This window comes from Rhinatrema bivittatum, chromosome 7 (genome assembly GCF_901001135.1).
Source record: "Rhinatrema bivittatum chromosome 7, aRhiBiv1.1, whole genome shotgun sequence".
In the NCBI taxonomy this organism is placed as follows: domain Eukaryota; kingdom Metazoa; phylum Chordata; class Amphibia; order Gymnophiona; family Rhinatrematidae; genus Rhinatrema; species Rhinatrema bivittatum.
This window is the reverse complement of record NC_042621.1, coordinates 265,179,172-265,205,789: the sequence shown is the minus strand read 5'-3', so window position 1 is coordinate 265,205,789 and position 26,618 is coordinate 265,179,172. Positions and strand designations below refer to the sequence as shown.

Here is a 26,618-nt window from a genome sequence, read left to right as displayed (position 1 = left end):
GGCTATCCATCAAGGTCAGTCAAAATGGCACCCTGATATACATGTGATCCTAACAAGAGTTCTGAAAACACATTCAGCTGCACCTTTCTTGGTTTTTATTGAGTCCTTACATGGTCTTAATGCCTGAGCCTCCATTCCCTGCCCCCTCGCATATTTTATCTACCGTATTTTTCGCTCCATAAGACGCACTTTTTTTCCCCCAAAGGTGGGGGGAAAATGTATGTGCGTCTTATGGAGCGAATATAAAAAAAAAACCAAACAAAAATCTAACAAACACCCCCCCCCCCGACTCCCCCAAGTCCCCGCCGACTTAATTTCCTACAACCCCCCCCCCCCAAGACCTGACAAATTAATTTCCTGCAACCCCCCACCCTCCTGACCCCCCCAAGACCTGCCAAACGTCCCTGGTGGTCCAGCGGGGGTCCGGGAATGATCTCCTGGGCGTGGGCCGTCGGCTGCCAGTAAACAAAATGGCGCCGACGGCCCTATGCCCTCACTATGTCACTGAGACCGACCGCTGCTATTGGTCGGTCTCAGTGACATAGTGAGGGCATAGGGCCGTCGGCGCCATTTTGTTTACTGGCAGCCGACGGCCCTATGCCCTCACTATGTCACTGAGACCGATCGCTGCTATTGGTCGGTCTCAGTGACATAGTAAGGGCATAGGGCCGTCGGCTGCCAGTAAACAAAATGGCGCCGACGGCCCTATGCCCTCACTATGTCACTGAGACCGACCAATAGCAGCGGTCGGTCTCAGTGGCATAGTGAGGGCATAGGGCCGTCGGCGCCATTTTGTTTACTGGCAGCCGACGGCTCACGCCCAGGAGATCGTTCCCGGACCGCTCCTGGACCCCCGCTGGACCACCAGGGACGTTTGGCAGGTCTTGGGGGGGTCAGGAGGGTGGGGGGTTGCAGGAAATTAATTCGGCAGGTCTTGGGGGGTTGCAGGAAATTAATTCGGCAGGTCTTGGGGGGGTCAGGGGGGTGGAGGTTGTTAATTTAAAGGGTTGGGATGGGGGGGGGGGGTTTTGGGGGTTCCCACAGAAAGAAAAATTTTCTGATCTGGGGAGTGGACCGAAATGGCCCTCCCCAGACCCGAAAACAAAATGGGGAGAAAAAAAAAAACTATGCACTCCCCTAATTTGCTCCATAAGACGCCCAGACGCAGAGCCGGTTTAGCACAATTTTTTTTTTTTTTAAATTTTCCCCCTCTGAATCCTAGGTGCGTCTTATGGTCAGGTGCGTCTTATGGAGCGAAAAATACGGTATTTAAAAAGGACTTATTACCTGCACACATCACAAAGGTTCGCAGCAATGTACATAAAGAATATTCATAATAAAATCATAGAAGCAAGTGATAAAACAATAATACAAAAAAACAGTTGTAGCCCAGTCTTCCAGAGGTAAAAATAGCCGATAGTTATGATAAGACTTCGTGACAGAAGGCCAGCTTAAACAAATGGGCTTCCAAGGTCTTCCAGAATGTTCTGGGGCAAGCTGATTAATGGAGCAGCTCAGGGAGTGAGTTCAGATGCTCTCTCTTATATTTTCACAGTTCTTTTTAAAAGTAATCTTTTTTTCAGTTCCCTTCCCAGCTGTTTCTGCCCAGAATCAGCACATCAGCATGCCAATGTTCTTAACATGAATGACTGAGGAAGAGTTTTCAAAAACTTTAAAACACTATTTCATCTGGTATAAAATTTACAAAAAAAGTATAAAACAGAATGAGACACAATACTTAAATGATTTTAACTGCCAACTGAATGCTCTAAAACAATTCCTCACTAGTACTGCTGTTTTTAAACTTTGAACTAAATCAATTGTCAGCTAGATAGTTTTTGACACAGAGGAGGTTAGAAAAACAGCTGTTGATAACTCAGGCAGGTATGTTTGGTTAGTGTGGATCATAGGCCATGATAGCTTCAGTACATCAGTTTTACGATGGTTTAAATCATTGACTGCCTGATTCACTAAGCCCTTCTTTTTTTCTATAGCCACAGAATGGGGATTTATTATCGAGCCCTGAATCCATTTTAAAAGATTTAGGGGTCTGGCTATTGAAGTGTGTTAAAAATTGGCAAACACCCCCCCCCCCCCCCCCCCCCCATTAAACTGCAGTTTAATTTGATATCAACAAAGCTAATGAGATGCAGATTGCATCTACATTAAAACTGGGCATGTTAAACTGGACAAGGCCAATTTAACATGGCCAGGCTCGGTGTGGTCCCCTGCAGCCCCCGTTAACTGACCTGGCTGTAGGCCTACTTAGATTGGACTGCAGGATATCTGGTGTGGGCAAGAGGGGGCACCAATATGGGGGATCTCTGCCCAACTATACATCATCCCTCCCCCTGAATCCTTTGAACCTCTGAGTCAAGTTACCCACCTTGAAGCAAGCCAGATCCCTCAGGCCCCATATATAAAAGACCCCAGTCCCTCCTCCCCCTATACTAAAAATCCCCAGAGACATAGCAGATAGAGCAGGAAGGCGGCCTATCTTGCTCTTCATCTGTCTTTGCCTGACTGGCAGTTTTGCCACCTCATAGTATTACCAGCACTTGTAATGTGGCCAAGGCAAATTTAATGCATCTTAGCAAACACTACAATAATAAGCAATGTACTCATTACCATGGCTTTGACCTATTTCAGTTTCCAGTGGCCACATTGGGTACTAGCAGCAGGTTGGTACATGCATACTTGGGAATGTGTGCATGAAACACATCAGCCACGATGAGCTTTAGTAGACAGCCCCCTGCCCCCTAGTGTGAACAAGGTCACTTAGAGGACGATGTAATAAAACCTCTGCTAAAACCAAGAGTTACATTTCAGTGCAGGCTTTACTTAATGCACTTGTTAAAAGTGGGGATCCCCACAGGGTGCAGTAAGCTAATGAGATGCAAATCAATCAGGAGGTTAAAAAGAGTGCTAAATGAAAAATGTGCACTAAAATTGGAGTTAAATTTAAAAATCCGCACTAATGCAGAAAACTATATTAAAACTGGAGTAAGGAGGTTAAGTGCTAACATTTGAAGGAGTGTGACCAAAATGACCTTGCATGCAAGAGCATCCTGACTTGGGAACAAGCTCACATGCAAGACCATTTGGGCAAGGCCTACCAAGTGAAATCAAAGGGTAAGCTCTCTAGGGAAGGCACCTACAGCTGAACAGTATGCACTTTGATGCTGTGCATCTCAAATGGCTGTAGTTGCCTGTTCCAAAGGGCTTACCCTTTGATTTCACTTGGTAAAATGGCCTTGCAAGCAAGACTGGCACTGGGCATCCCGACTTAGGCACAATCTTGCATGCAAGTGCATTTTGGTCACACTCGCTCAACTTCAAAGGCTTACCTTTGTACTCCTGCTTTAATGCACTTAAGTGGATTTTCAGGTTAACTCCTTGGCCTGAGGTGAAATAAAAATGAACTCACATTTCTGATGGCCATGATATTCTATGCTGTCCTCATGTGGGTGTCGTTTTCTACCAGACTGAGCGCAGCAATAGAATAACTTTGGCCACCAGAAATGTGTTTACTCCACTTCAGACCCCAGAAGGCGTAAGCTCTCTGGGGCTCACCCTTACAGCTGAACAAAAAACATAAGCTCTCTGGGGAAGGCACCTTCTGCTGAAAGGTATGCACTTGGTGTTGCGCATCCCAACTTTGGCATCCTGTTCAGCTTTAGATGCCCTCCCCAGAGAACGTATGCGTTGTTAAGCTAGCTGCAATACTCCTACCCCCGGGAGCTTATGCTTTTATTTTACTTGCCTTTTTCTGCTAAAAAGGCCTTGGATGCAAGAATTTGCTCTTTGGAGTGGGCACTTAGCAGCTTGCTGAACAAAGTGTAAGCTCCCTGGGGTGGGCATCTACAGTTAAACAGTACGCCAAAGTTGGATGCATAATGCATAACTGTAGGTGCACGCCCCCAAGAGCACTGGAATTGAAACCCCTAGGTTCAACGTGGAGTAAACTCACATTTTTTGGTAGCCAAAGTTATTCTATTGCCCACACTGGGCACAGCAATAGTATAATATGGCAACCAGAATATGAGAGTTAAGTTTTACTCTTGCTCTGACTCAGGTGTTAAATGTCCAATGATAAGAAAATGTGCTTTAAAGTTGTTTACCCTTTTAATACACCTCCCTGCATTGTTTAGGAATAGCTGATACCTTCTTTTACATGGGATTTGATTGCACCCATACTAATCTTAGCACTGGTTTTCACTCCTGATTTAGTGCATATTTTGTAGGAGTTAAAACCCCTGTTATATACCAGAGTTAGCTTACACCAGAAAAATGCACACTAAAACAGAAGAAAAAACCTATGTTAGCATTAGCACATCTTATTATATCAGCCCCTTTGAACCTTGATCTGGGGCCACTAGAGGTACTGAATAATATTGACGCGGTGGTGCTAGCACAGGAATATTTTTAATTCAGGCGGTTATTATGATTCCCCTTTTCTTTCTGGCTATTTCAGGCCCGAGAGAGAATAATTCTTTCAAAGGTCCTCCCACTAAGTCAGTCCCTCCAATGTGAATCAAAGTCAATAAAGGTGCTGTTGTACTGATAGTCATCAGTATTATGACCCTGGTATATCCACAGATAGTGCTGCAGACCATTCCTGAAAAGCCATAGAAACATATCCAAAGAAACAGAGCATAATTGCTGAACTGATGACTCCCATTCATCAGACTGGCAGGGGCTGGGAGCACAACTGAGGTGCAATTACAGCCTCCTGAGGTAAAGTCCCAGTCATTGTGCAACAGTAACACTAATGTACGGGGTTTATGGTGCACATGCACTTTTACTTTTTATTGTGATACTCGGTAATCATACCAGCTTCTAAATGGGGGGTGCAGTCTATAGTCCCCGGCTCAATCCTCTCACTGGGATAGCTGCATTACAAAGGAAGCTAGGATGGGGCTTAGTCAGAGAAAAACAATTGACGGCCACAAATGAAATCGCGTGCGGCCCTAACCACACCCACTTCCCCCCCCCTCCCCCCCGCCATCACAATTGTAGCAAATTAGCTGGAGGCATTTTCCCCTGCAGGGTTGAAAGCCCAGGCATGGAGGAAGGTGAGCTCGAGGAACCAAAAAGATACAGTGTAAAGAGCTGAAAAAGTATCCTTAACAGAAAGTGTCTGCAAATAAGTGTCACTGCATCCCATCTTACATTCCAAACAACTGTGTAAATATGTGATACATTACAGGAGGCCCTTGCAAGACTGGAAGATCGGGCATCCAACTGACAGATGAAATTTAATGTGGACAAGTGCAAGGTGTTGCATATAGGAAAAATAACCCTTGCTGTAGTTACACAATGTTAGGTTCCATATTAGGAGCTACCACCCAGGAAAAAGATCTGGGCATCATAGTGGATAATACTTTAAAATCGTCGGCTCAGTGTGCTGCAGCAGTCAAAAAAGCAAACAGAATGTTAGGAATTATTAGGAAGGGAATGGTTAATAGAACGGAAAATGTCATAATGCCTCTGTATCGCTCCATGGTGAGACTGCACCTTGAGTACTGTGTGCAATTCTGATTACCACGTCTCAAAAAAGATATAGTTGCGATGGAAAAGATACAGAGAAGGGCAACCAAAATGATAAAGGGGATGGAACAGCAACTCTATGAGGAAAGGCTGAAGAAGTTACGGCTGTTCAGCTTGGAGAAGAGACAGCTGAGGGGGGATATGATAGAGGTCTTTAAGATCATGAGAGGTCTTGAACGAGTAGATATGAATCAGTTATTTACACTTTCGAATAATAGAAGGACTAGGGGGCATGCCATGAAGTTAGCAAGTAGCACATTTAAGACTAGACTAATCAGAGAAAATTATTTTCACTCAACGCACAATAAAGATCTGGAATTTGTTGCCAGAGGATGTGGTTAGTGCAGTTAGTGTAGCTGGGTTCAAAAAAGGTTTGGATAAGTTCTTGGAGAAGTCCATTAACTGCTATTAATCAAGTTTACTTAGGGAATAGCCACTGCTATTAATTGCATCAGTAGCATGGGATCTTCTTAGTGTTTGGGTAATTGCCAGGTTCTTGTGGCCTGGTTTGGCCTCTGTTGGAAACAGGATGCTGGGCTTAATGGACCCTTGGTCTGACCCAGCAAGGCAATTTCATATGTTCTTATGTTCTAATATAGTACAATTCAAGAAATTGGGCCATCCCTTAGACATATTCAGGAATGTATGTTGTGCTGTTGATTTAAATATTTGAAAGAATCCAAGGTGCCTATAGAGTTACAAAATCTGTTTTTATTGATTTTTGTTACAGATCGGAGGTGGTCCAGAGAAAGGTGACCAAAATGGTGTGGGGTCTGTACTGGAAGACTTCTGAGGAGACCCGAAAGGATCTGAATATGTATATCCTGCAAGAGAGGAGGGGCAAGGGAGATATGATACAAACCTTCAGATACCTGAAAGGTCTTAATGATGCACAAACTTGAAACCTTTTATCTTGGAAAGGAAACTGTAGAAGTATGGGGTCACAATATGAAACTCCAACATCAGGAAATATTTTTTCACAGAGAGGATGGTGGATGCCTGGAATGCCCTTTCAGCAGAGGTGGTGAGGAGGAAAACAGTAAACGAATTCAAAAGGGTATGGGATAAATACTGTGGATCCCTAAAGGCTAGCAATTGAAAATGAAGGGAAAGGTGTATACATTTGCATTTATTAAATTTATGGATCACCTAACACAAAAAGGTCTAGGCGATTTACAAAGGAACGAGCATAAAAACAGCAATACTAAAACTGATAAATATAACAAAAGAAGATCATGTATGGGGGTCACCGACAAGGAGCAATAGTTAGTCCCCTTAACATAAGGCATGGGAATTACTATCCTTAACCAATAGGTCTTGATGCTTGTGATGCAACTGCAACATCGCTCTCTGCTTTGACTGTGGGGAAAAAAGGGGAATTGGATTCAGACGACAGTCAATGCTGGGCCCCAAGCTTTACTGTACTGATACGCAGATATTAGGGATAAATCACAGGACTGCTTCTACGGCCAAGTCCAAAAGCATAGCACGTTCAAGCAGCAGCATTTTCTGAATTATTAAGAAGACTGCTCACCCTGTAAAAATGTTGCTAGCAGTAATTTTGTGATGGGCTTGACAGTTGCTTGGTTTTGATTTTTATTACTACTACCCTTAACATAAGGCTTGGGGGTAACCTGCACAGAGCAGCAGTTACTACCATGAGAAACTTGCTGGGCGGACCATTTATTTATTTATTATTTTTATATACCGACTTTTGATCTGAGATATCTGAGGCAATGGAGGGTAAAGAGTCTTGCCCAGGGTCACAAGGAGCAACAGCAGGACTCAAACCCTGGTTTCCTGGTTCATAGCCCACTGCTCTAACCACTAGGCTATTCCTCCTCCCTGGTCTTTTTCTGCTGACAAGATTTTGTCACTATGCTATGTTATGTATAAGTTAGGAAATAAATGTTTAGATCCCAGTGTCTTTTTTTATGCCACTCAAGTGTTCTGCTAGCAGTCAAAAGCCATTCTACTCATCCTTCTCTTTCGTAGGCTCCTTGTACGTAGGTTTGCAGATAATGAGAGGGCTTCAAGAACAGGATACCAGGGCGTGGCTGGTGTTGGCCACCTTTGAGAAACGTTTCCCCAAGAACTCTGCAGTAACCAGTGACTGTGTCATGCCAGGTGCCATTCTCCCTAACTTTCTATTTTATTTTCTTACCAATTGTCTTTTGTTTTCTAAAATAACCTCTCACAAATTCCTAGAATATTAGAGCAGAGTATTTTTTTTTTTTTTTTTGGAGCAGAGAGTTTTGTTCCTATTGTTTTGGAAGGAATCTTTGCCAACAGTTCCTTGCCCGGAGGGGGGCAGGAAGAAAAGATTTTTGGATTTGAGTCTCTCTAACACACAGGTCCCCAGTAATATCAGAAGGAAGAGACAGGAGATCCCAACCATACTAGGAGCCCTCTTTCCACCATTTGAAAGCCTGGGTCATTTTCCTAATGGTGGCCACCAAAAAGGACACTGGCTCAGCCATGCAGGCCTGAGGCCATCAGAACATTTTGGATTCATTTTTGTGAACATCAATTGAAGATTTGGTTGCGGAGTGGGCTAGAAGTATATTTATTTGTAGTAAATTTATTTTGGAACACCCCACCGGAGTGTCTAGCATCTTTATTCAGAGTCAGAAGTGCCCTAAAGCCAGGGACGGTAACTTTTAAACAGGTGCGTGGGCGCTCATGTCCTCGCATTCGTTGGCCCGCACCCAGGGACGTGGCCATTTTATAACGCACGCGCGTACATGCATGCATATTATAAAACAGCCTGACCGTGCGCACATGTGCACGCAATTTTAAGTGGAGGCGCGCCTCTGCACGCAAATGCCGCTTCTACCGTGTAAGTGGGGGATTTTAAAAGACGCGCACCAACGCCATTACCAGTTTTTCCAGTTCGTTTCCAGCTCACCCAGGTCAGGGATAGAACTTCCAAACCCCCCTAGTTTAATAACCTCCCTTCTCCCCCGTTAGCTGCAACCCTTAAAACCCTGCCTGTCTATCTTTATTTTATAACTTACACATCATCCATAGCAAAAGTAATGTTATATGGCAGGAGACCCAGGCGTGCACCTGTGCACATTAATATTTACGTGCTAATTTAAAGTCGAAATCTATCTATATATATGTGCGTATATATAATATATACATATACAAGCCGTAAAGCCCGTTAAAACGGGCTACATCCCTCTGTCTCTCACCTCCCCCTCATTCTCTCTCCCCTCACTCTTCACCACCCCCCTCCCCCACTCCTCCCCACCCTCCCTCTCCTCTCACTCAGTCCCCCCTCTCCCTCACTCCCTCCCACTCAGTCCCCCCTCTCCCTCCCTCCCACTCACTCAGCCCCCCTCTCCCTCCCTCCCACTCACTCAGTCCCCCCTCTCCCTCCCTCCCACTCAGTCCCTCCCTTCACCCACCTCCATTTCCTCCCGGCGCCGTAAGCGCGACTTCCCGCAACCCTCACCCGGCTCCATTAACTCCTCCCGCTCCTGCCGGCAGATCTCGGGGGGGGGGGTCACTCCCGCGCGCGCGGCAGTGACCCCCCCGAGATCTGCCGGCAGATCTGGGGAGAAGTAGCGGCACCGAGCGCGCGCGGTGCCGCTACTTCTCCTCCCGCTCCTGCCGGCAGATCTCGGGGGGGGGGGGGGGCGCGGGAGTGACACCCCCCCCCCCCCGAGATCTGCCGGCAGGAGCGGGAGGAGTTAATGGAGCTACTTCTCCTCTCTTCTGGGGAGGAGAAGTAGCGGCACCGGCAGGAGCGGGAGGAGAAGTAGCGGTGCTACTTCTCCTCCCGCTCCTGCCGGCAGATCTCGGGGGGGGGGGGGGGCGCGGGAGTGACACCCCCCCCCCCCCGAGATCTGCCGGCAGATCTGGGGAGGAGAAGTAGCGGCACCGGCAGGAGCGGGAGGAGAAGTAGCGGTGCTACTTCTCCTCCCGCTCCTGCCGGCAGATCTGGGGAGGAGAAGTAGCGGCACCGCGCGCGCGGCGCCGCTGCTTCTCCTCCCGCTCCTGCGGCCCCACCGCCATTTTTTTTTCTGACCAACGTCCTTGCCCGCACATGCGCAGTAGAGCTGCGCTCTACTGCGCATTTGCGGGCCGTCGGTCACAGGCCATTTATAAGGTAGACAAGCCGTAAAGCCCGTTAAAACGGGCTACATCCCTCTGTCTCTCACCTCCCCCTCATTCTCTCTCCCCTCACTCTTCACCACCCCCTCCCCCACTCCTCCCCACCCTCCCTTCTCCTCTCACTCAGTCCCCCCTCTCCCTCACTCCCTCCCACTCAGTCCCCCCTCTCCCTCCCTCCCACTCACTCAGTCCCCCTCTCCCTCCCTCCCACTCACTCAGTCCCCCTCTCCCTCCCTCCCACTCAGTCCCTCCCTTCACCCACCTCCATTTCCTCCCGGCGCCGTAAGCGCGACTTCCCGCAACCCTCACCCGGCTCCATTAACTCCTCCCGCTCCTGCCGGCAGATCTCGGGGGGGGGGTCACTCCCGCGCGCGCGGCAGTGACCCCCCCGAGATCTGCCGGCAGATCTGGGGAGAAGTAGCGGCACCGAGCGCGCGCGGTGCCGCTACTTCTCCTCCCGCTCCTGCCGGCAGATCTCGGGGGGGGGGGGGGCGCGGGAGTGACACCCCCCCCCCCCCCCCCGAGATCTGCCGGCAGGAGCGGGAGGAGTTAATGGAGCTACTTCTCCTCTCTTCTGGGGAGGAGAAGTAGCGGCACCGGCAGGAGCGGGAGGAGAAGTAGCGGTGCTACTTCTCCTCCCGCTCCTGCCGGCAGATCTCGGGGGGGGGGGGGGGCGCGGGAGTGACACCCCCCCCCCCCGAGATCTGCCGGCAGATCTGGGGAGGAGAAGTAGCGGCACCGGCAGGAGCGGGAGGAGAAGTAGCGGTGCTACTTCTCCTCCCGCTCCTGCCGGCAGATCTGGGGAGGAGAAGTAGCGGCACCGCGCGCGCGCGCGCGGCGCCGCTGCTTCTCCTCCCGCTCCTGCGGCCCCACCGCCATTTTTTTTTCTGACCAACGTCCTTGCCCGCACATGCGCAGTAGAGCTGCGCTCTACTGCGCATTTGCGGGCCGTCGGTCACAGGCCATTTATAAGGTAGATATAGATATATACACTAAACTAAATTGAAGTTGAAAAAAATGGTTCTATAAACAAAAATGTGTTCCCCAAATCTGGATCAAATAAGTCACTAAAACAAAGAACACCTAATACTAAAATTATCTTGTGATTTATACCCTTTAGATTCTGTATGGATTTTTTTTTTTTTAAATCATTTTTCTGAAATGGCAATGTCTTAGTATGGCAGCACAATTTGAGCAATGACTATTTAAAAGTTTATGAGCTGGAATCTTTTGAGATCCCATACTATTATATGGTAAAGGCTTTTCTGAATACTGTTTTTGCTGATTGGATGTTTTTTTTATGCCACTAATGACTGGAAAGAGACTTCTGCCTCTCTGAGAGTGATGGCTGCCTTTGTGGCAGTGTTACAGTAAACTATGAACTAGCTTTTTCATCCCATTACAATTTTTTTGATATATTATATTATAAAAAAAATTCACTCAGACTCTAAAGGGTATAAATCATTTATTTTTGTATTAGGTGTTCTTTGATTGACTTAAAAAAAATATATATATACACACACACACTGCATGTACATATGTACACTGTATATTTTTTTTTAATGGCTAGAGATGGTACAGGTGTCCTGTACAGTAATCCTAAGCAATCTAGAAATACCTTTTCAAACATATTTACAAGAAGGAAACTAATACATACACTTTCTTGCCTTACCTGCCAGTTTAAAGTCTTCAGCCATTTGGCAACACGTGGACTCGTCTTCAGAAAGCTGGAGAACACCATAAAGACACTTGATGGTCTGTCAGTTCCTCTCATCTCCTCTGACCACGCTCCAGTTTCTCTATACCTCCGCCCATAGCGTCAGGAAACCACATTATCAACCTGAGAGAGAGCTGATAAGGCCCAGCTCCATGCTTCAAGTTCCAGACCTTTTACACAAAAGGACTAGGCAGACTCCATTCTTCTTTTTTAGCAAAGCTGCAGACAAGAAAGCCAATCTACTAATGTGCACTTAAACTTGCTAACGCCAAGTGCACCTGTAAAAAGCACCATTAGTATGCTCAGACAAGGTGTTCACATGCTAATGGTGCTCGTAATATGCATGTACTTTAGCTTTTGCGAGTTTACTTGCAAACACCATGCTGAGATAATGAGATGCAAAATTATGCAGGCCACCTCATTACTTATTAGAGCAGAGATAAAGTACACACACAAACTGTTTCGCAATGGTTTTATCTCAAGAAAATTAACTATGCCCTGTGAGATGTAGTCAAGGTTTTTGCTGTAAAGTATACATATACTTTACCATCTGAGCTCATTTGCATGTTATTAACATTGCCCATTAATACAAGCGTACTCAGGTGATGTTAAGCATGCTTTAGTATACTAGCCTCATAGAACAGAAACGTGACAACAGAAAACGTCCAGTACGGCCTGTGTTGTCTGCCCATCCATATGATTGCTGGATATATAATATAATTCTGGGGGAATTCTGTGCAAAATAAGTTATACATTCTGTGTACCCTGTTTAACATTCTGCAAAATTATGCCTATTTTATATTGGTCAAAATACAATATAAATCACACTCTTTTGAATAATTAATTTAAAATGCAATACAGAAAAGCTATTATTCAAAGATGCAGAATCTTAAATATTTTTATGCAGAATTCCCCTAGGAATACATTTTAAGAGTAGATAACAAGACTATTCCTTCCACTCTCTCTCCCCACTCCCCTGGCCTACAGCCCTCCCCAGCAGGCCTAACCCCTTTCACTCTCTCCCCCCTCAGGTCCGAACTCTGCTCTCCTCTATCTCTCCCCTCCCTCTCCATCCCTTGGATTTACCCCTTCCACTCTCTCTCCAGCTCCTGCCCCAACACCATCAGGGTCTGAACCCCTTCACTCTGCCTCTGGGCTGAGCCCCTTCCTGCTATCTCCCCTGGGCCCCATCTCCTCTGCCCTCTCTCTCTCTCTAACCCCACCCTAGACCTAACCTTGATCTCCTCTGTACTTTCTTTCACTTTTCCCTGGGGACTGATACCTTCTGGGCCCAACCTACTCCATATTCCTACTCACTCCCTGCACTCCTGCATGTTCTTACTCATTGCAGGCCTGACCCCCTCTGTTCTCTCCCTCCCTCCCCCTACAGGCCTGATCACTTTTGCTCTCTCTCTCCTCCACCCTCCAAGATCTAGCCCCCGCTACTCACTTTCTTTCTTCCCCAAGACGTGACATTCTCATTGCTGATGCTATCACCATCTGATGTTTTTATGTATTTATATTATGCTGTTGAAGTTTACGATTAATTATGGGTGCTTTATTGGGAATCACCTACAAATGTTGATAGGTGGTCTATAAATACTAAATAAATAAATCTGCCTTCTTTTGAGCCGTTATCATCACCTGCGTCTCTCCTGTCTGCCCATTCGATGCCAACCATCTCCTTTTGTGCTGTGTGGGCCAACAATAGCCTGGCCTGCTCCCGCCCCCATGGCCAACGCTGACTCTCACTGCCTCCTTCCCGGCTGCATGGGCCCCCAGTGGCATGGCTAATGCTGACACTACCTGTCTGTGGTCCACATGGGCCAAATGGCTGCAGGTATTCTTTCATCGGTCCACCTACCCACAGCCAAATTCTGCACAAAATACAAAAAGTCTGCACAGGAGGGGAATTCTATGCAAATTCTGCACTGTACAGAATTTCCCCAGGAGTAATAGTAGTTAATGACAAAATAAGACCCTAACAGTAGCTGTTTGAATAGTTCTATCACTCATCCATTTTTATATTGGGAATACAAAAGTAGTCACTGACATCAAGGGAGAGCACACAAGAGCTTAATTACAGTGGGTTGCTCTGGTAAAAAAAAAAAAAAAAGAAATTTTGTGTGGAAGATACAGGTGTAAGCCCTGACCCACCCTCTTGACAAATGTGAAGGCTCTCTTGGGATTTCAGGGCCCAGTTGTGACCTACGCTTCTGAAGTTCTTTCCAAGGTGGGAATGGAAAAGGCTTTCAGGGCCATTAGGAGAGTGGCATATTCTCTAGTACCTCCCAGGGGAAATAAACACACTACCATACAATCTGATGTCCCAAAAGAATAGCTCCTTTTGAATCAGATGAATAATGTAGCAGAAGGAACACTTGCATCTAGTGCAATCCATACAGAAATCAAAGCCATTTAAACAGCACACACTGGAGAATTATAGTCTCAGAAATCCTTTCCTCCAGCACCCTCGACTTGTTCTCTTTAGAGATGCTTCCCGCTCTGGGACTTTCCCTGTATCGGTACCTGCTTTATGTAATGTGGACCTCTGTCATCCAGCAGATGAAAAAATCTCTTGAGCTGATAAATAGGAGCTCCTGCTGACTCTCTTTTAAGCCTGGAAATCCTTCCTCTGACTCCAGCCTGAAACTCCTTAGACACTTAAGGCAAATTTTCAGTTGACTCAGAATTGAGACAAGTTTAAGGTAAATCTCTACAAACAATATTGTTATGAAAAATTCTTAAACAAAATAAAACTACAGTTGGGTTGGTGGTCGGAGGTATTTATGACCAATGATTAAACAGTATGTAACATGTTTTTCAAGTTCAATGAACTAGATGTTTCAATTCTGAGGTCTTTTCCTCCATTCACTATATATAACAAATTCAGCATTGGTAGTATTTAATGTTTCACAATATAGGGTGAAAGTTATCTTCCTTTAGGTCAGTTGTACACTTTTTCTTTTATCTGCCCACATTGATTGAAATTTTCAGTGAAACCAAGGAGTATGGGACTGTTCCCCTTTCACCCCTCTTTACCGCTGCTCCTTTCATGCTCAGGATTCTCCCTAATCGTGGAGGCCTGGGTGCTCCACCCTTGAGTCCCAGCCACCTTCCCAGGATATAAGACTGGAAGAAAAAACATGAGCCAAAGTGAGCTCATGAGCTGCACAGAAACATTCTCCTTGCAAGTCTCTGAAACCCATTACACTTCTACATCACTGCCTCATCACCCAGTGTCTGTGAAGTCAATGATGCAACTAGTAAGGGGCACCCTTACACAAAGCACATATAGAAAGGAGGCAGATTCAGACATAAGAAGCAAAATCAGGATAGTGCATGTTATGATCGGGATTGTGAACCCTTGGACCAACGGGAGGATGGTACTACCCTTAGGAGGTGGCTCCTTAGGTTCCCCCGTCGGGTGGCGAGGCGGAACAGAAAGTGGGACTGGCTGACCCTCGGCACTGAAGACTGAGACAGCCTTTGAGAGAGCGAAGAGTCGTGATGTCGGAGTAGAGCCAATGGGGTCTTCGCCACTGGAAGCCCGCGGTCCCCCCCGGAAGGAGCCCGTAGGGACCCGGGCCGCTGGGACTTAGGTGGACCTTTGAGAGGTCAAGGAGTCGTGAGGTCGGTGCAAGAGCCAACTGGATCTTCGCCACTGGAAGCCCGTGGTCCCCCCAGGAGGAGCCCGTAGGGACCCGGGCCACTGGGACTTAGGTGGGCCCTTGGAGACGATGGTCCGGAAGAGGTCCAAGGTCGAGTGCCAGAGGGTCGTCGCTTACCAGTCCAAGGTCACACACCGAGGGATCACCACTTGCTAGTCCGAAGTCACATACCAAGGAATTACCGCTTGCCAGTCCAAAGTCACACACCGAGGAATCACCACGAAGACGCAAGAACCAGGAATCAGGAACTCAAGGAACCTGAGGACTCACCGAAGCAAGCAGACTCGAACAACGAAGTTGCAAGTCAAGGAGTGAGCGGAGGAAGTCTCCTTATATACTTCCCCTGGTCTGATCCATTGGAAACAGGTGCAGGCAATTAAAGGGACGAGGTCCCTTTAAATCAGTCAAGGAGGTGCGGCCTCGCGCCTAAGGGCAGGGTGGCCATCTTGGATCCCCGAGAGGCCTGCTGACCAGCCCGACACCGCGAGGGGAGGCCTGGGGCGTCTTCCCCACCAGCCATCGGCGCGGAAGGGTGCAGCAGGGTGCGGGGATGCCCGGGCTGGGTTCCTCGGCGCTGCAGCGGCGGCCCAACACCGTGGCTCAGGTAGGGGGTCGCGGCCGCGGCACACAACAGTGCAAAAGAAAAGGTCCTGCTTGTAGGCGACTTCAGTCTACTGGATGTGGACTGAAGGCTCCCTGCTGCATCATGGGCTAGTAGTGGAGCATTCCTCAGGCAATTAGTGGAACAGCAAGCACACTACAAGGAAGCTATTCTGTGGACTGACAGAGAGAGATAGTGACAATGATCTCATGGAAAGGGAACATTTTGGATCTAGTGATCATTGTAACATACCTAGCAACATAGTAATGATGGCAGAAAAGATCAAATGGTCCATCCAGTCTGCCCAGGAAGCTTCTTAAGGTAGTAACTGCTGCTCCATGCAGGTTACCCCCAAGCCTTATGTTAAGGATAGTAATATTAAAAAATCAAAACCAAGCAACTGTCAAACCCACAACAAAATTACTTCTAGCAACATTTTTACAGAGTGAGCAGCATTCCTGATAATTCATACGATGCTGCTGCTTGAACGTGCTTTGCTTTTGGACTTGGCCATAGAAGCAGTCCTGTGCTTTTCCCATGTCGTCTGTATATCAGTACCCTAGACCGTAAAAGACAGGGCCCAATGTTGGTTGTCGTCTGAATCCAATTCCCCTTTTCTCCTATTATTGTACTGGGTGGCGCAGCTTTAAACTCCAACCCGAACTGAACAATACTAAGACTAGGGTCTTGGACTTCAAAGAGGACTGATTTCAAGAAGGTGGGTGATAGTGCTGAGGAGGTCCTATTGGGAACCTGAGAGCTGGAAGGCACGAAGGAACTTTGGTCTGCAATAAAAGGGAGAATTGAAAAAGGCACCATGTCTTTGTGTAAGGCAGAATAACAAAGGTAAAAGGAGAAAAGACTGACATGGTTCTCTAAGGTTAGCAGTCACACAATACAAAAACCCCTCAGAATTTTTAGGAAAAACAATGGAAGGTGGTAAGAGGAGCAAAGGCTCAAACAAAAGAGAAAGTTGCCCGGTTGATAAGAGGATGAGATAAAATCTTTAGAAATATACAAGCCGATGCAATATAGTGTGCTCAGCTGAGCACACAGCTTTACACACAATTGGATGCACGTTTCAGAAGTGCGTCCATAAGCCCCGACGCAATACAGGGAGCAGTGCATCCAAACCACCGTGAAGCTAATAGTGCTCATCACATGTAAAGTACATGTGGATGAGGCTATTAGCTAATCCCCGCGATTCAAAACATTTCCTGCACAGCCACTGTGCTGGTGTAAAGGTCTGCCACACTCAAGGGCTCATCGGAAGAAACAAAAAATCCTGCTTTCTGTGCTCCCTTAGTATCGCTGGGAACTAAGTAGGAGTAATCACAGAAAGCAAATTCAGGTTAAAAAAAAAGTCTTGGGGGGGGGGGGGAATTCTGGGCGCCCAATATACATGCATAAGTCACACGGTCCAGGCTGCGTATCTTGTGCCTGCAAATTGTACCAGCAGCGGGAGAAGACGGACGTTTGTACTGAGCATCCGTTTTCCTAAACCCACGCTGACAGCCACCGCTCCTGGGCGCTCGATGCCGAGGAGGTGCTAGAGACGCACAATTTTACCTAGCGCCTCCTTTTTTTTTTTTTTAGCGCGACTCCCCCTCATTTAAATATTGGATCGCGCGCCCAGGAGAGGTGGCTGGGTACGCGTGGGAAAAGCGGGCACTCGGCGTTGAGCGCCCGTTTTCTACACGTCCATGCTGCATCGGCCTGTTAGTGAGAGATGAAACACCAAAGTGCAACAGGCAAGGCAGAGAAAGCGGGATCCGCAAAGAGAACTGGCAAAAGGCAGAAATCCTAAAGAAGTTGCTTTACTTAGTAGTTTACAGAAGAAAGGGAAGGCGCCGGGCCGACATCAGGAAATGACATTGATAATGTGAAATGATTGCAAATCAAATTACAGAGGAGGAAGCACTTAAACAAATGGGAGTGAATAAGGCCCTGGGACCAGATGATGTACACGCCAGGGTACTAAAAGAGCTCTCGAATGTGCTTACCGCATGCCTCACATTTCTAACCAACTTGCCCTTAATTGGAGCGAACTGGGAGGGAACTGGAAAAAAGGTCGGTCGCGTCGCCACGCATAAGTTGAACATTCCCCTCTCCCCCGGGAACCGCACACACATGGACGCGCGCGGGTCTTAAAAATCGACCCCTTAGAGCGTTACAAATCCTCCAGAACACTGCTGTTCAGTGTTCATTACCATATCACCCCAGTTCCTTGTTCCCCGCCCCCCCCCCCCCCCACTGGCTTCCTATTCAGTGGAGAGCCAAATTTAACTGGCCAAGCTTATTCACAAACGACTGTAAAATAATACTTTATTTTGGATCAGCTCCACCTTAATCCCTAAGATCTGCACGCAAGTATCTCCTTGAGGTACCTTCTGCATGGCTTGCCCACCTCGTGGAAACCCGTGAGCAGGCCTTTTTAATCGCAGACCCTCAGTATTGGAATATACTGCCCGATTCTCTGTGCATCATTAAATTGTACTAAAACATTTAAAAAGGCACTGAAGCCATGGCTGTTCAGGCAGGCTTATGAAGTTAATGACTTAAAATAAGAAGCACACTGTGACGACTGCTCGATATGCAAGATCCCATCCAGCTTCTCCCGGAGTCTCTCTCAGCCTCCTGGGCTCTGTTGATGTGATCCAATTTAGTAAATTTTCCTTGCCAGACTTTTTTGAATTTTATATTATAAGTAGTTTTTAAGCTTGTAAATGTTATCCACCGTCATTATGGTGTTGTGGTATAACTATTTTGGATTTCATATTATGGCAGCTTAAGGCAGCTCAATCTTGAAGGTATGTTCTTGTCTCTCTGTTAACTGTCTTGTTCCAATTATATTTTTACTAGTAGTAAATGCCCAGCCAAGGATGGGGAAATACCGTGAAGTGGAGGAGGTGCATAACTGAGATGTGTGGTAGTAGTGAGTCCATGCTGAGCTCCAGTATAGTGTGTGATAGTAGAGAGTGGACTGGACAATTCAGGAGCGAGGGGCAGAGCTCAGTTTCCCAGATGTGGTAGTAGGGAGTGGATTAAATAAAAACAAAGAGGAACAGAGCTGGAGAGTGGGGCAGAGCTGGAGAATGCAGGGAGAGAGAGGGGCGGAGCTCAATTTCCACACAGACGGGCCCATACAGTATAGTGCGCTCTGCCGAGTGCACTGTTTAACACGCGGTTGGACGCACGTTTTTGAGGCGTGTCCACTGCCCCATATACTGTAAGGGGTTTAGCGCTTTGAAAACGCAAAGTCAAACCCCCCCCCTCCCCCCGAAACTAATAGCACTCGTCACATGCAAATGCATGCTGATGAGGCTTTTAGTCATTCACCCAGGATACAGAAAAAAAAAAATATGCGGCCGATGCACATTTTACACTCAAAAGTCAGCGCCTGCCCAAGGACAGACATTAATTTCTGAGCAGCCCAAAAAAAGGGTACATCCTCCAACTTAATATCCTAGCAATATTAAGTTGGAGGAACCAAATTAAAAAACAAAATGTGCCAGCCAGTCAGGGTAGGAAAATGGATGCTCAGTTTTACCAGCATCCGTGTTCCTAACCCATGGCTGTCAGCGGGTTCGGAAAACCGAGGCTTGAAAAATTGAACGTCGGTTTTCTGAACTCGCTGACAACCACCTCTCCTGGGTTTCTGCTGCTAAGGGGGCACGAGGGATGCACTATTATCCCTAGCACCCCCTTTTAGCGCGACCCCTCATTTAAATATAGTATTGCGCGCCCAGGAGAGGTGGCCAGACGCGCGTTGGGAGAGCGGGCGCTCAACACAGAGCGCCCGTTCTCCCGCGCTCCTTACTGTATCGACCTGAGAGAGAGGGAAGGAGCTGGAGAGTGGGGCAGATCTGAGGAGCACAGGAAGGGAGAGGGGTGGAACTCAGTTTCCATACAGAGAGAGGGGTAGGAGCTGGAGAGAGGGGAGGAGCACAATTTGCAGACAAGTGAGGCAGGCACGGGCAATGTTTTACTAGAACTTTTGGAATGTGGGGGCTACAAATTATTTGTAATAAATAAATAAAACTGTTTCACAAAGGAAAGATCCTGTCATATACATTTTGAGTTCTTTAATGAGGTAACAAAAGTTGTGGATAAGAGAAATGCAGTGAATGTTGCTTATCTGGACTTCAGTAACACTTCCCACACTGCCCCACACAGAAGAGTGGTAAGCAGTTTGCGCTCTTTGGGGCTATGTCAGAAGCTTTTCATCAACTGGCTAAGGAACTGGTTGCGTGGCAGGGCACAGAGCGCAATGGTAAATGGAATCCACTATGGTGAAGGCAAGGTAATCAATGGGGTACCCCAGGACTTGGGATCAAGACTGGTTCTTTTTCAAGATCCATATTAGTGACACCAATGAGGAACTTGAGGAAAAAAGGTGCTTGATTGGAGACGATACAAAAATCTGTCACAGAGCAAGCACACCAGAAGGGGATAAACAAAATTAAAGAGGATTGAAAAAACTGGAAGAAGGTGGTCAAGGATATGCAAGGTGAGCCTGAATGCTAAGAAGTGTATAGTCATATGTTTGGGATGCAAAATATTCATTAGCCACAAATCAATCAGAAGGACAAGAACTGGAACCCGTCAAACAAGAAAGAGATCTAGAAGTAATCATCTCCTGGAAGCTCAAGGTAGCCAGCCAATGTAATGAAGCAACTGAAAAAGCCTACAAAATGCTCAGGGGCATCAGTTGCAAGAAAAAGAAGGTAATATTACCTTTGCATATCTCACTAGTCTGCCCACCACTGTGAGCACTGTGTTCAGTTTAGGAGGCTGTATCTTTTTAAGGATATTGAAAAGATGAAAGAGGTTCAGAAGTGGCTATTTAAAAAACAAAATAACCCATCAATATGATGGTCGATAAGGACCATAAAACACATCCAGCCTGTCCACCTTATTTCCTGGCACATGCCATAGACCAGGGATTCCCAAACCTGTCCTGGGCACCCCACGGCCAGTCCGGTTTTCAGGATATCCGTAATTAATATGCATGAGGTTAATTTGCATACAATGGAGACTCCGTATATGCAAATTTATCTCATAATATTCATTGTGAATATTCTGAAAACCCAACTGGCTGTGGGGTGCCCAGGGCAGGTTTGGGAAGCCCTGCCATAGACCATACTTGATCTCTGGCTGTCCTTTCACTTATTTTATTTATTTAATGATTTATAATCCACAGCTTCCAATACAAAATGTGCAGAACTTCTTTGCAACTAGGGATCCACTTTTTTAAATTCCATTACTGTTTTGGTCACTACAACCTCCCCTGCAAGGTTGTTCCATGTATCTACCACCCTTTCTATGAAGAAATATTTTCTGATGTTACTTCTGATTCTACCTCCTTGAGGCCTCATATCATGACCTCTTGTTCTAGAACTTCCTCTCTGTTAAAAAAAAAAAAAGTTGGCCTTATGTGCATTGTTTTTACCTTTTGAGATAACCAAATGCTTCTAACTTATAAGAACATAAGAAATTGCCATACTGGGTCAGACCAAGGATCCATCAAGCCCAGCATCCTGTTTCCAACAGAGGCCAAACCAGGCCACAAGAACCTGGCAATTACCCAAACACTAAGAAGATCCCATGCTACTGATGCCAGTAATAGCAGAGACCATTCCCTAAGTGAACTTGATTAATAGCAGTTAATGGACTTCTCCTCCAAGAACTTATCCAAACCTTTTTTGAACCCAGCTACACTAACTGCACTAACCACATCCTCTGGCAACAAATTCCAGAGCTTAATTGTGCGTTGAGTGAAAAAGAATTTTCTCCAATTAGTCTTAAATGTGCTACTTGCTAACTTCATCTAGTGCCCTCTGGTTCTTCTATTATCCGAAAGTATAAATAACCGATTCACATCTATTTGTTCAAGACCTCTCATGATCTTAAACACCTCTATCATATCCCCCCTCAGTCGTCTCTTCTCCAAGCTGAACAGCCCTAACCTCTTCAGCCTTTCCTCATTGGGGAGCTGTTCCATCTCATCTCTAAAACACACATGTTTACATCTAAAATTCTCAAGTCATCCATCTTTCAGTACACACCATGCACAATTCTGGTAGCCTTTTTCTGGCAGCCTCTTCCCTGCCTATATCCTTTTGGAGGAAGAGCAGCCTCCAGAATTGGACACAATACTCCAATGAAGTCTCATCAAGGAGATTTACAGCAACATTATCATCTCTTTTATTCCACTAGTTAGACCTCTCCCTAGGCTCCTTAGCACTCCTCTGACTCTGGCCATTGCCTTATTGCAGTGTTTCGCTACCTTGAGATCATCAGATATCATCATATCCAGATCATTTTCCTGTTTGATGAAGAACAGTACCTCTTCTCCTAGCTGTCAGGTCTTGCCATCTGATTGATTCTCTAGGCTCTGGCTTTCTAAACTACAGTCTCTCAGTCTTTCATGCTTTCACTTTTGTTACTTAGCGCTAACCTGTCTGTTGTCACAGTGCCCACTCCACAGTTCTGGTTGACTGGCTCCTCCTTTTCCTGGGTTCGTCCCTGTCATCACAGTACGGGAAATTTCTATTCTCATTTACCCAAAATGGTAGAGAGGCAGAGAGAAATTTGGTATTAATGTTTCCCTTTTTATACACCACTTTCAGGGGTCTTTTTAAGCAAGAAAACAGCAGTGAAGTCTGTTTAAATAAACAAACAAGCCAGACAGACTGGATAGGTCACTTGCTCCCTATCTGCCATCATCTACTGTCTTACGATGTCACCCTTGTGTGTCAGTTTCCAATTGCACAATTTCTTCAAAATTACAATAAATTCAATGTGGTATTTCCTGTTGTACTGCAAAGGATTCAAGGTCAAGAAAGCAGGATGCTCATTTATAGTCGCTGCTTGATATACAGTGGGAAAAATATATCCACAGTACAATATTTCACAACACTGGGATAGGGGGGCATCTCGCATTATAAACTTCTTCCATTCACCGACAATATTTTGACATTTCCGATGCACCTCCCAAACAAAAAATGCTTCATGAAAGCGCATGGGAAATATACGCAGCCTGGGGCCTTTGTTACCACCTTTTCCTACCGGGAAGGCCAAAGAAAGGACAGAGATGTTTTTTTCACTTTTGAAGAGGGTAATTCTTGGACCGGCCATTTTACCCCAGTAAATACTTTTTGCCACCCTCAAATGTGGCTAAAAATTATGTGTGGGCTCCACAGCACACACTTGTCAGTGTGTCAACCAGTACAAAGTATGAAGGCGCTTTTAGAACGCGCGGACTTATCACGCGCAAATCTTCCACAAGTCCTTTCTCTTTAAGTTTTGCATAAAGTACGCGCATTAAAAATGCCCGCATACTGGTCGATTTTCAAAGGCAGCAGATTCACGGATGACTCTGATCCGTGCATGCCGCACAAATTTTAAAAGGCCCGCGGCCACACACCTATCTCCTGGTACGCGCAAAACGTTTTCTGAAAAAGGGGCGGGACACGACTGCACCATGAAGTCAGCACATAAGCAGTTACGCGCACAAGCACGCGCCGGAGTCCCCTACCGCATAACTTTACTTCTGCTATGGACAGCGTGTGAGTCATGTAACAAAACAAACAAGGCTAGTCAGCGGGGTTTTAAAGCTCAGGATTAACAGGGTAAAAGGGAGGCAAGTTAGCTGGGGGGGGGGGGTTAGGAAGTCCTTTACTGGGGCGAATTGGGAGCGAACTGGGAAAAAGGCCTGTTGTGTCACCGTGCGTACCTACTAAAATTCCCCCTGCTTACGCGCTCGAGATGGCATTCGCGCACACTTGTCCACGTCAATATAAATGAATGCACACATGTACGTGCAGATAGCCGATTTTTATAACATGCACGCACATACACGCAGATAACGTGCTTATGTTATAAAATCGGCGCGTCCATGAACACGCGAAGGCAAACGCACACACGTGCGGGTCTTAAAATTTACCTCCTAGATTGTCAAAACGTCCTGATTGGTTACAATTGCCCCCTTGGCTAGTCACTTACAGAATCCTTCTTTCAGTTACTCAGTTTTAACAGCAGTGTCCCTAATGTTCTCCCACAGCTTCAACAGCCGGATGGCTGCTATAAAAAAGACTTTGATTCATGCCAAAGAGAGTGTTCAAAGTACAGTTCCCAGCAGATGCAGCAGATAAAGACCATTTGGCACATCGAGTCTGCACAGTCATTCCAGTCTACACTATTCAGGATGTATCCCAGCTGCCAGCCATAGAAGCTTGGCTACCTGTCTATCATTCCTTTTCCAAATCAGTTTTTGTTTTCTTCCTCTTGGGCAGTGCTTTTCAACCCAGACCTCAAGGTACAAGTACATGCTAATCTATTTCATGCATATTCATTGTGGATATCCTGAAAACCTGACTGGTTAGGTGTGCCCTGAGAACTGGATTGAGAAGCACTGCTTTTGTGATCTTTACCATCCTGGGTAAATGAGCATACACATTCTCATACTTAATCTAAAACACAGGACATCCCTTGTTGGGAAGGCTTTTATATATGTTTGTGTGTATTAAACTAATGCACAAGTGTGTTAAATAAGATAATATTAAAATGTTTCTCTCTTTTCCTGTTTAGCATTTACTGCTTGTCATTGGACAGGGATTGAGTTGCTGATGTCATAAGACATCTCTATCCCTGTCGCTGATACAGTAAAATGCGAACGAAAACAGGCACTAGTATTGAGCACCTGTTATTTTAACATGCACGCAGCCACATCCCCTGGGCCCCTGATGCAATATTTAAATGAGAGGCAGCGTTAAAAAGGGCGCGCTAAAGGAACATTTCAATAGTTTATTGCATCGGGGGCCCAATTGCAACAAGATCGCAACACAGAGAACCTATTTTTTAATGTTTTCATGACTCCTTGACTGCAAGTTGACTTTCCTCCACCTCTAAGGCTGGAGTTAAATTTGCCATCTTAAAACGTGTGCGTTGGGCGTTACTGCATCGGGAGGTAATATCTAATGTCCTTATCTACACGCAATTCACAACTGATGGGCGCTATCGGGTATGCATTTGTTTGGACACGCTAAACTCCTTACTGCATCAGTAAGCACTGCATCGGGTGCTAGTCTAGCGCTTCCAAAACACGTGTCCAACCACAAATAACCCTTGCGCTAGGATGAGGGTACTTAATTGCATCCCCCCTCCATTTGCTGATTTCAGGTTTCACTTCTTATCTGCCCTGCAACTGTGCTGCAGCTTCTAAAGAGACTAGGCTTTCTTGTTTTGCATAGATGTTTTGTTTCTCAAACAAGAAACTGTTTTTTGGAGCTTATTATTAAGTGGTTTGTGCATTCTTTCTGCTGGACTACTTACTTTGAATACAAAGATTCAACCACAGCCTCCAACACCTCTCTCCCTCACCCTAATATCTTTCCACCAAGTTTTGTAAGTCTAAACAGTTACCAAGACTAGTGAGGGCTGCTGCCTAGGTCCCTGTGGCCTTGCTGGACAGTTCCCTGCCACTACCACCCTGACAGAACCAACTCGGGTGCTTTCTGGGTAATTGTAGCCTGCCGGTTCCAGCCCAGCTCGTCCATAGCATGCAACCCATTATTTGTGAACAGAATTAGAATAAAAATATGTATACTCACTTGCATGGAGTAATATTTATGACAGGCAGCAGAGAAAGACTGGGAAATCTACCCCCTTCTCCATAACACTTACACCAAATCCTAACACCAAACACTTCAGGGAACAATCCACTTCCATTTAGGTTCAATCAGCCATCATACTATCACGTACAAATCAATTCATTGATCAATCAATCAGCATAAAAACATTCTAAGCATGTCGGAATTCATGGACTTGGCCACCTCTATGTGCATCCAGATAGTGAGAAATAATTTTTAAAAAACCAAGATTGGTCTACCTAAATCTTGTGACTGATGGCTACCCTAATTCCATTTGGATCATATGAAAAGGTTTAATTTTCCAACTGTCTTTATTTAACATTAGCTCACAGCTTTTCATTGGTAGCGCAAGGTGAGGTACAGTCAAGCACAACAAGTTCAAGGGCCTGATTTACTAAGCCCTTTTCCCAGTGTCAGAGAATACAGAAAAAAAAGCCTGATCAACAGACGGTGAAGTCAACCAGGTTTTTTCTCAACCCATCTCAATTGCGGTTATTCTTGGACTCACATAGTTACAATTTGCTCTTTATAAGATCAGCATGGACTAGTGCCCTCATTTTTCTTTCAAATCTTACTGTTCTTTCCCCCTTTTTTTTCCTTCTTGTCTCCCCCCTTTTTCTTTATTATTATAGATAATTTTTTTCTGTTTTCTTTAATGTTTTTGTCATCGCACACTCCTCGTTTGCTGATACAAGGTATTCGTGTGTTATTTGTAAAATTCATTAAAAAAAAAAAAAGGACAGAGGGTGAAGTGACTTACCCAAGGTCATCAGTGGGAGAAGCGGGATTTGAAAGCCTGGGTCTCTAACCAGTAGGCTGCTTCTCCATTTCAATGTTATATGACAAAACACAAGACCACCAGAGCAGCTCTAGGTGGATGAACCTTTTGTCTCATCTCATTCCCATCCCTGATGCTAGCTCTGCAGTATCTCTGAATTTTAAACCTCTCTCTCTCTCTTTTTCTTTTTTTTTTTTTTTAATCAATTCATATTAAAAAAAAAAATAAGGAAGACTCACATGGAAATGTGACTTGAAAATGCTTTTCTAACAAAGAGTCATGAACAGAAAAAAAAAAAATGTCAGAAACTGCTCAATAGGGTCACAAAGACGTCACCGTGCAAGAAGAAATCTGGTGTCAAGCAAAATAAGATAATAAGGACCATGTGGCTGGCTCCAGTTTCTCAGAACAGGCTGATCCAGTCCCAGTTCCACCCCCTCTGCACTCGTGTGGGAGGGAAGTCGGAAGTCCAAGTCCATGTACACACGGAGGCAAAACCAGAACTGAATCACTCTGTCCTGAAAAA

At 45.8% G+C, this 26,618-nt stretch overlaps 1 protein-coding gene across 8 annotated transcripts in view; it reads right to left on the bottom strand.

The window, feature by feature from the left end:
• Positions 1–26,618, bottom strand: part of LDB1 (LIM domain binding 1) — a 308,817-nt gene that overhangs the window by 254,961 nt on the left and 27,238 nt on the right. The window contains exon 1 of one of the 8 annotated variants that reach the window (XM_029610195.1): positions 11,345–11,384. The exons of the other annotated variants lie outside the window; for them this stretch is intronic. Coding sequence (XP_029466055.1) covers positions 11,345–11,369 — 25 coding nt within the window. The 5' untranslated portion in view covers positions 11,370–11,384. Of the gene's footprint in view, positions 1–11,344; positions 11,385–26,618 lie in introns of those variants that run through there. 8 annotated transcript variants of the gene reach the window in all.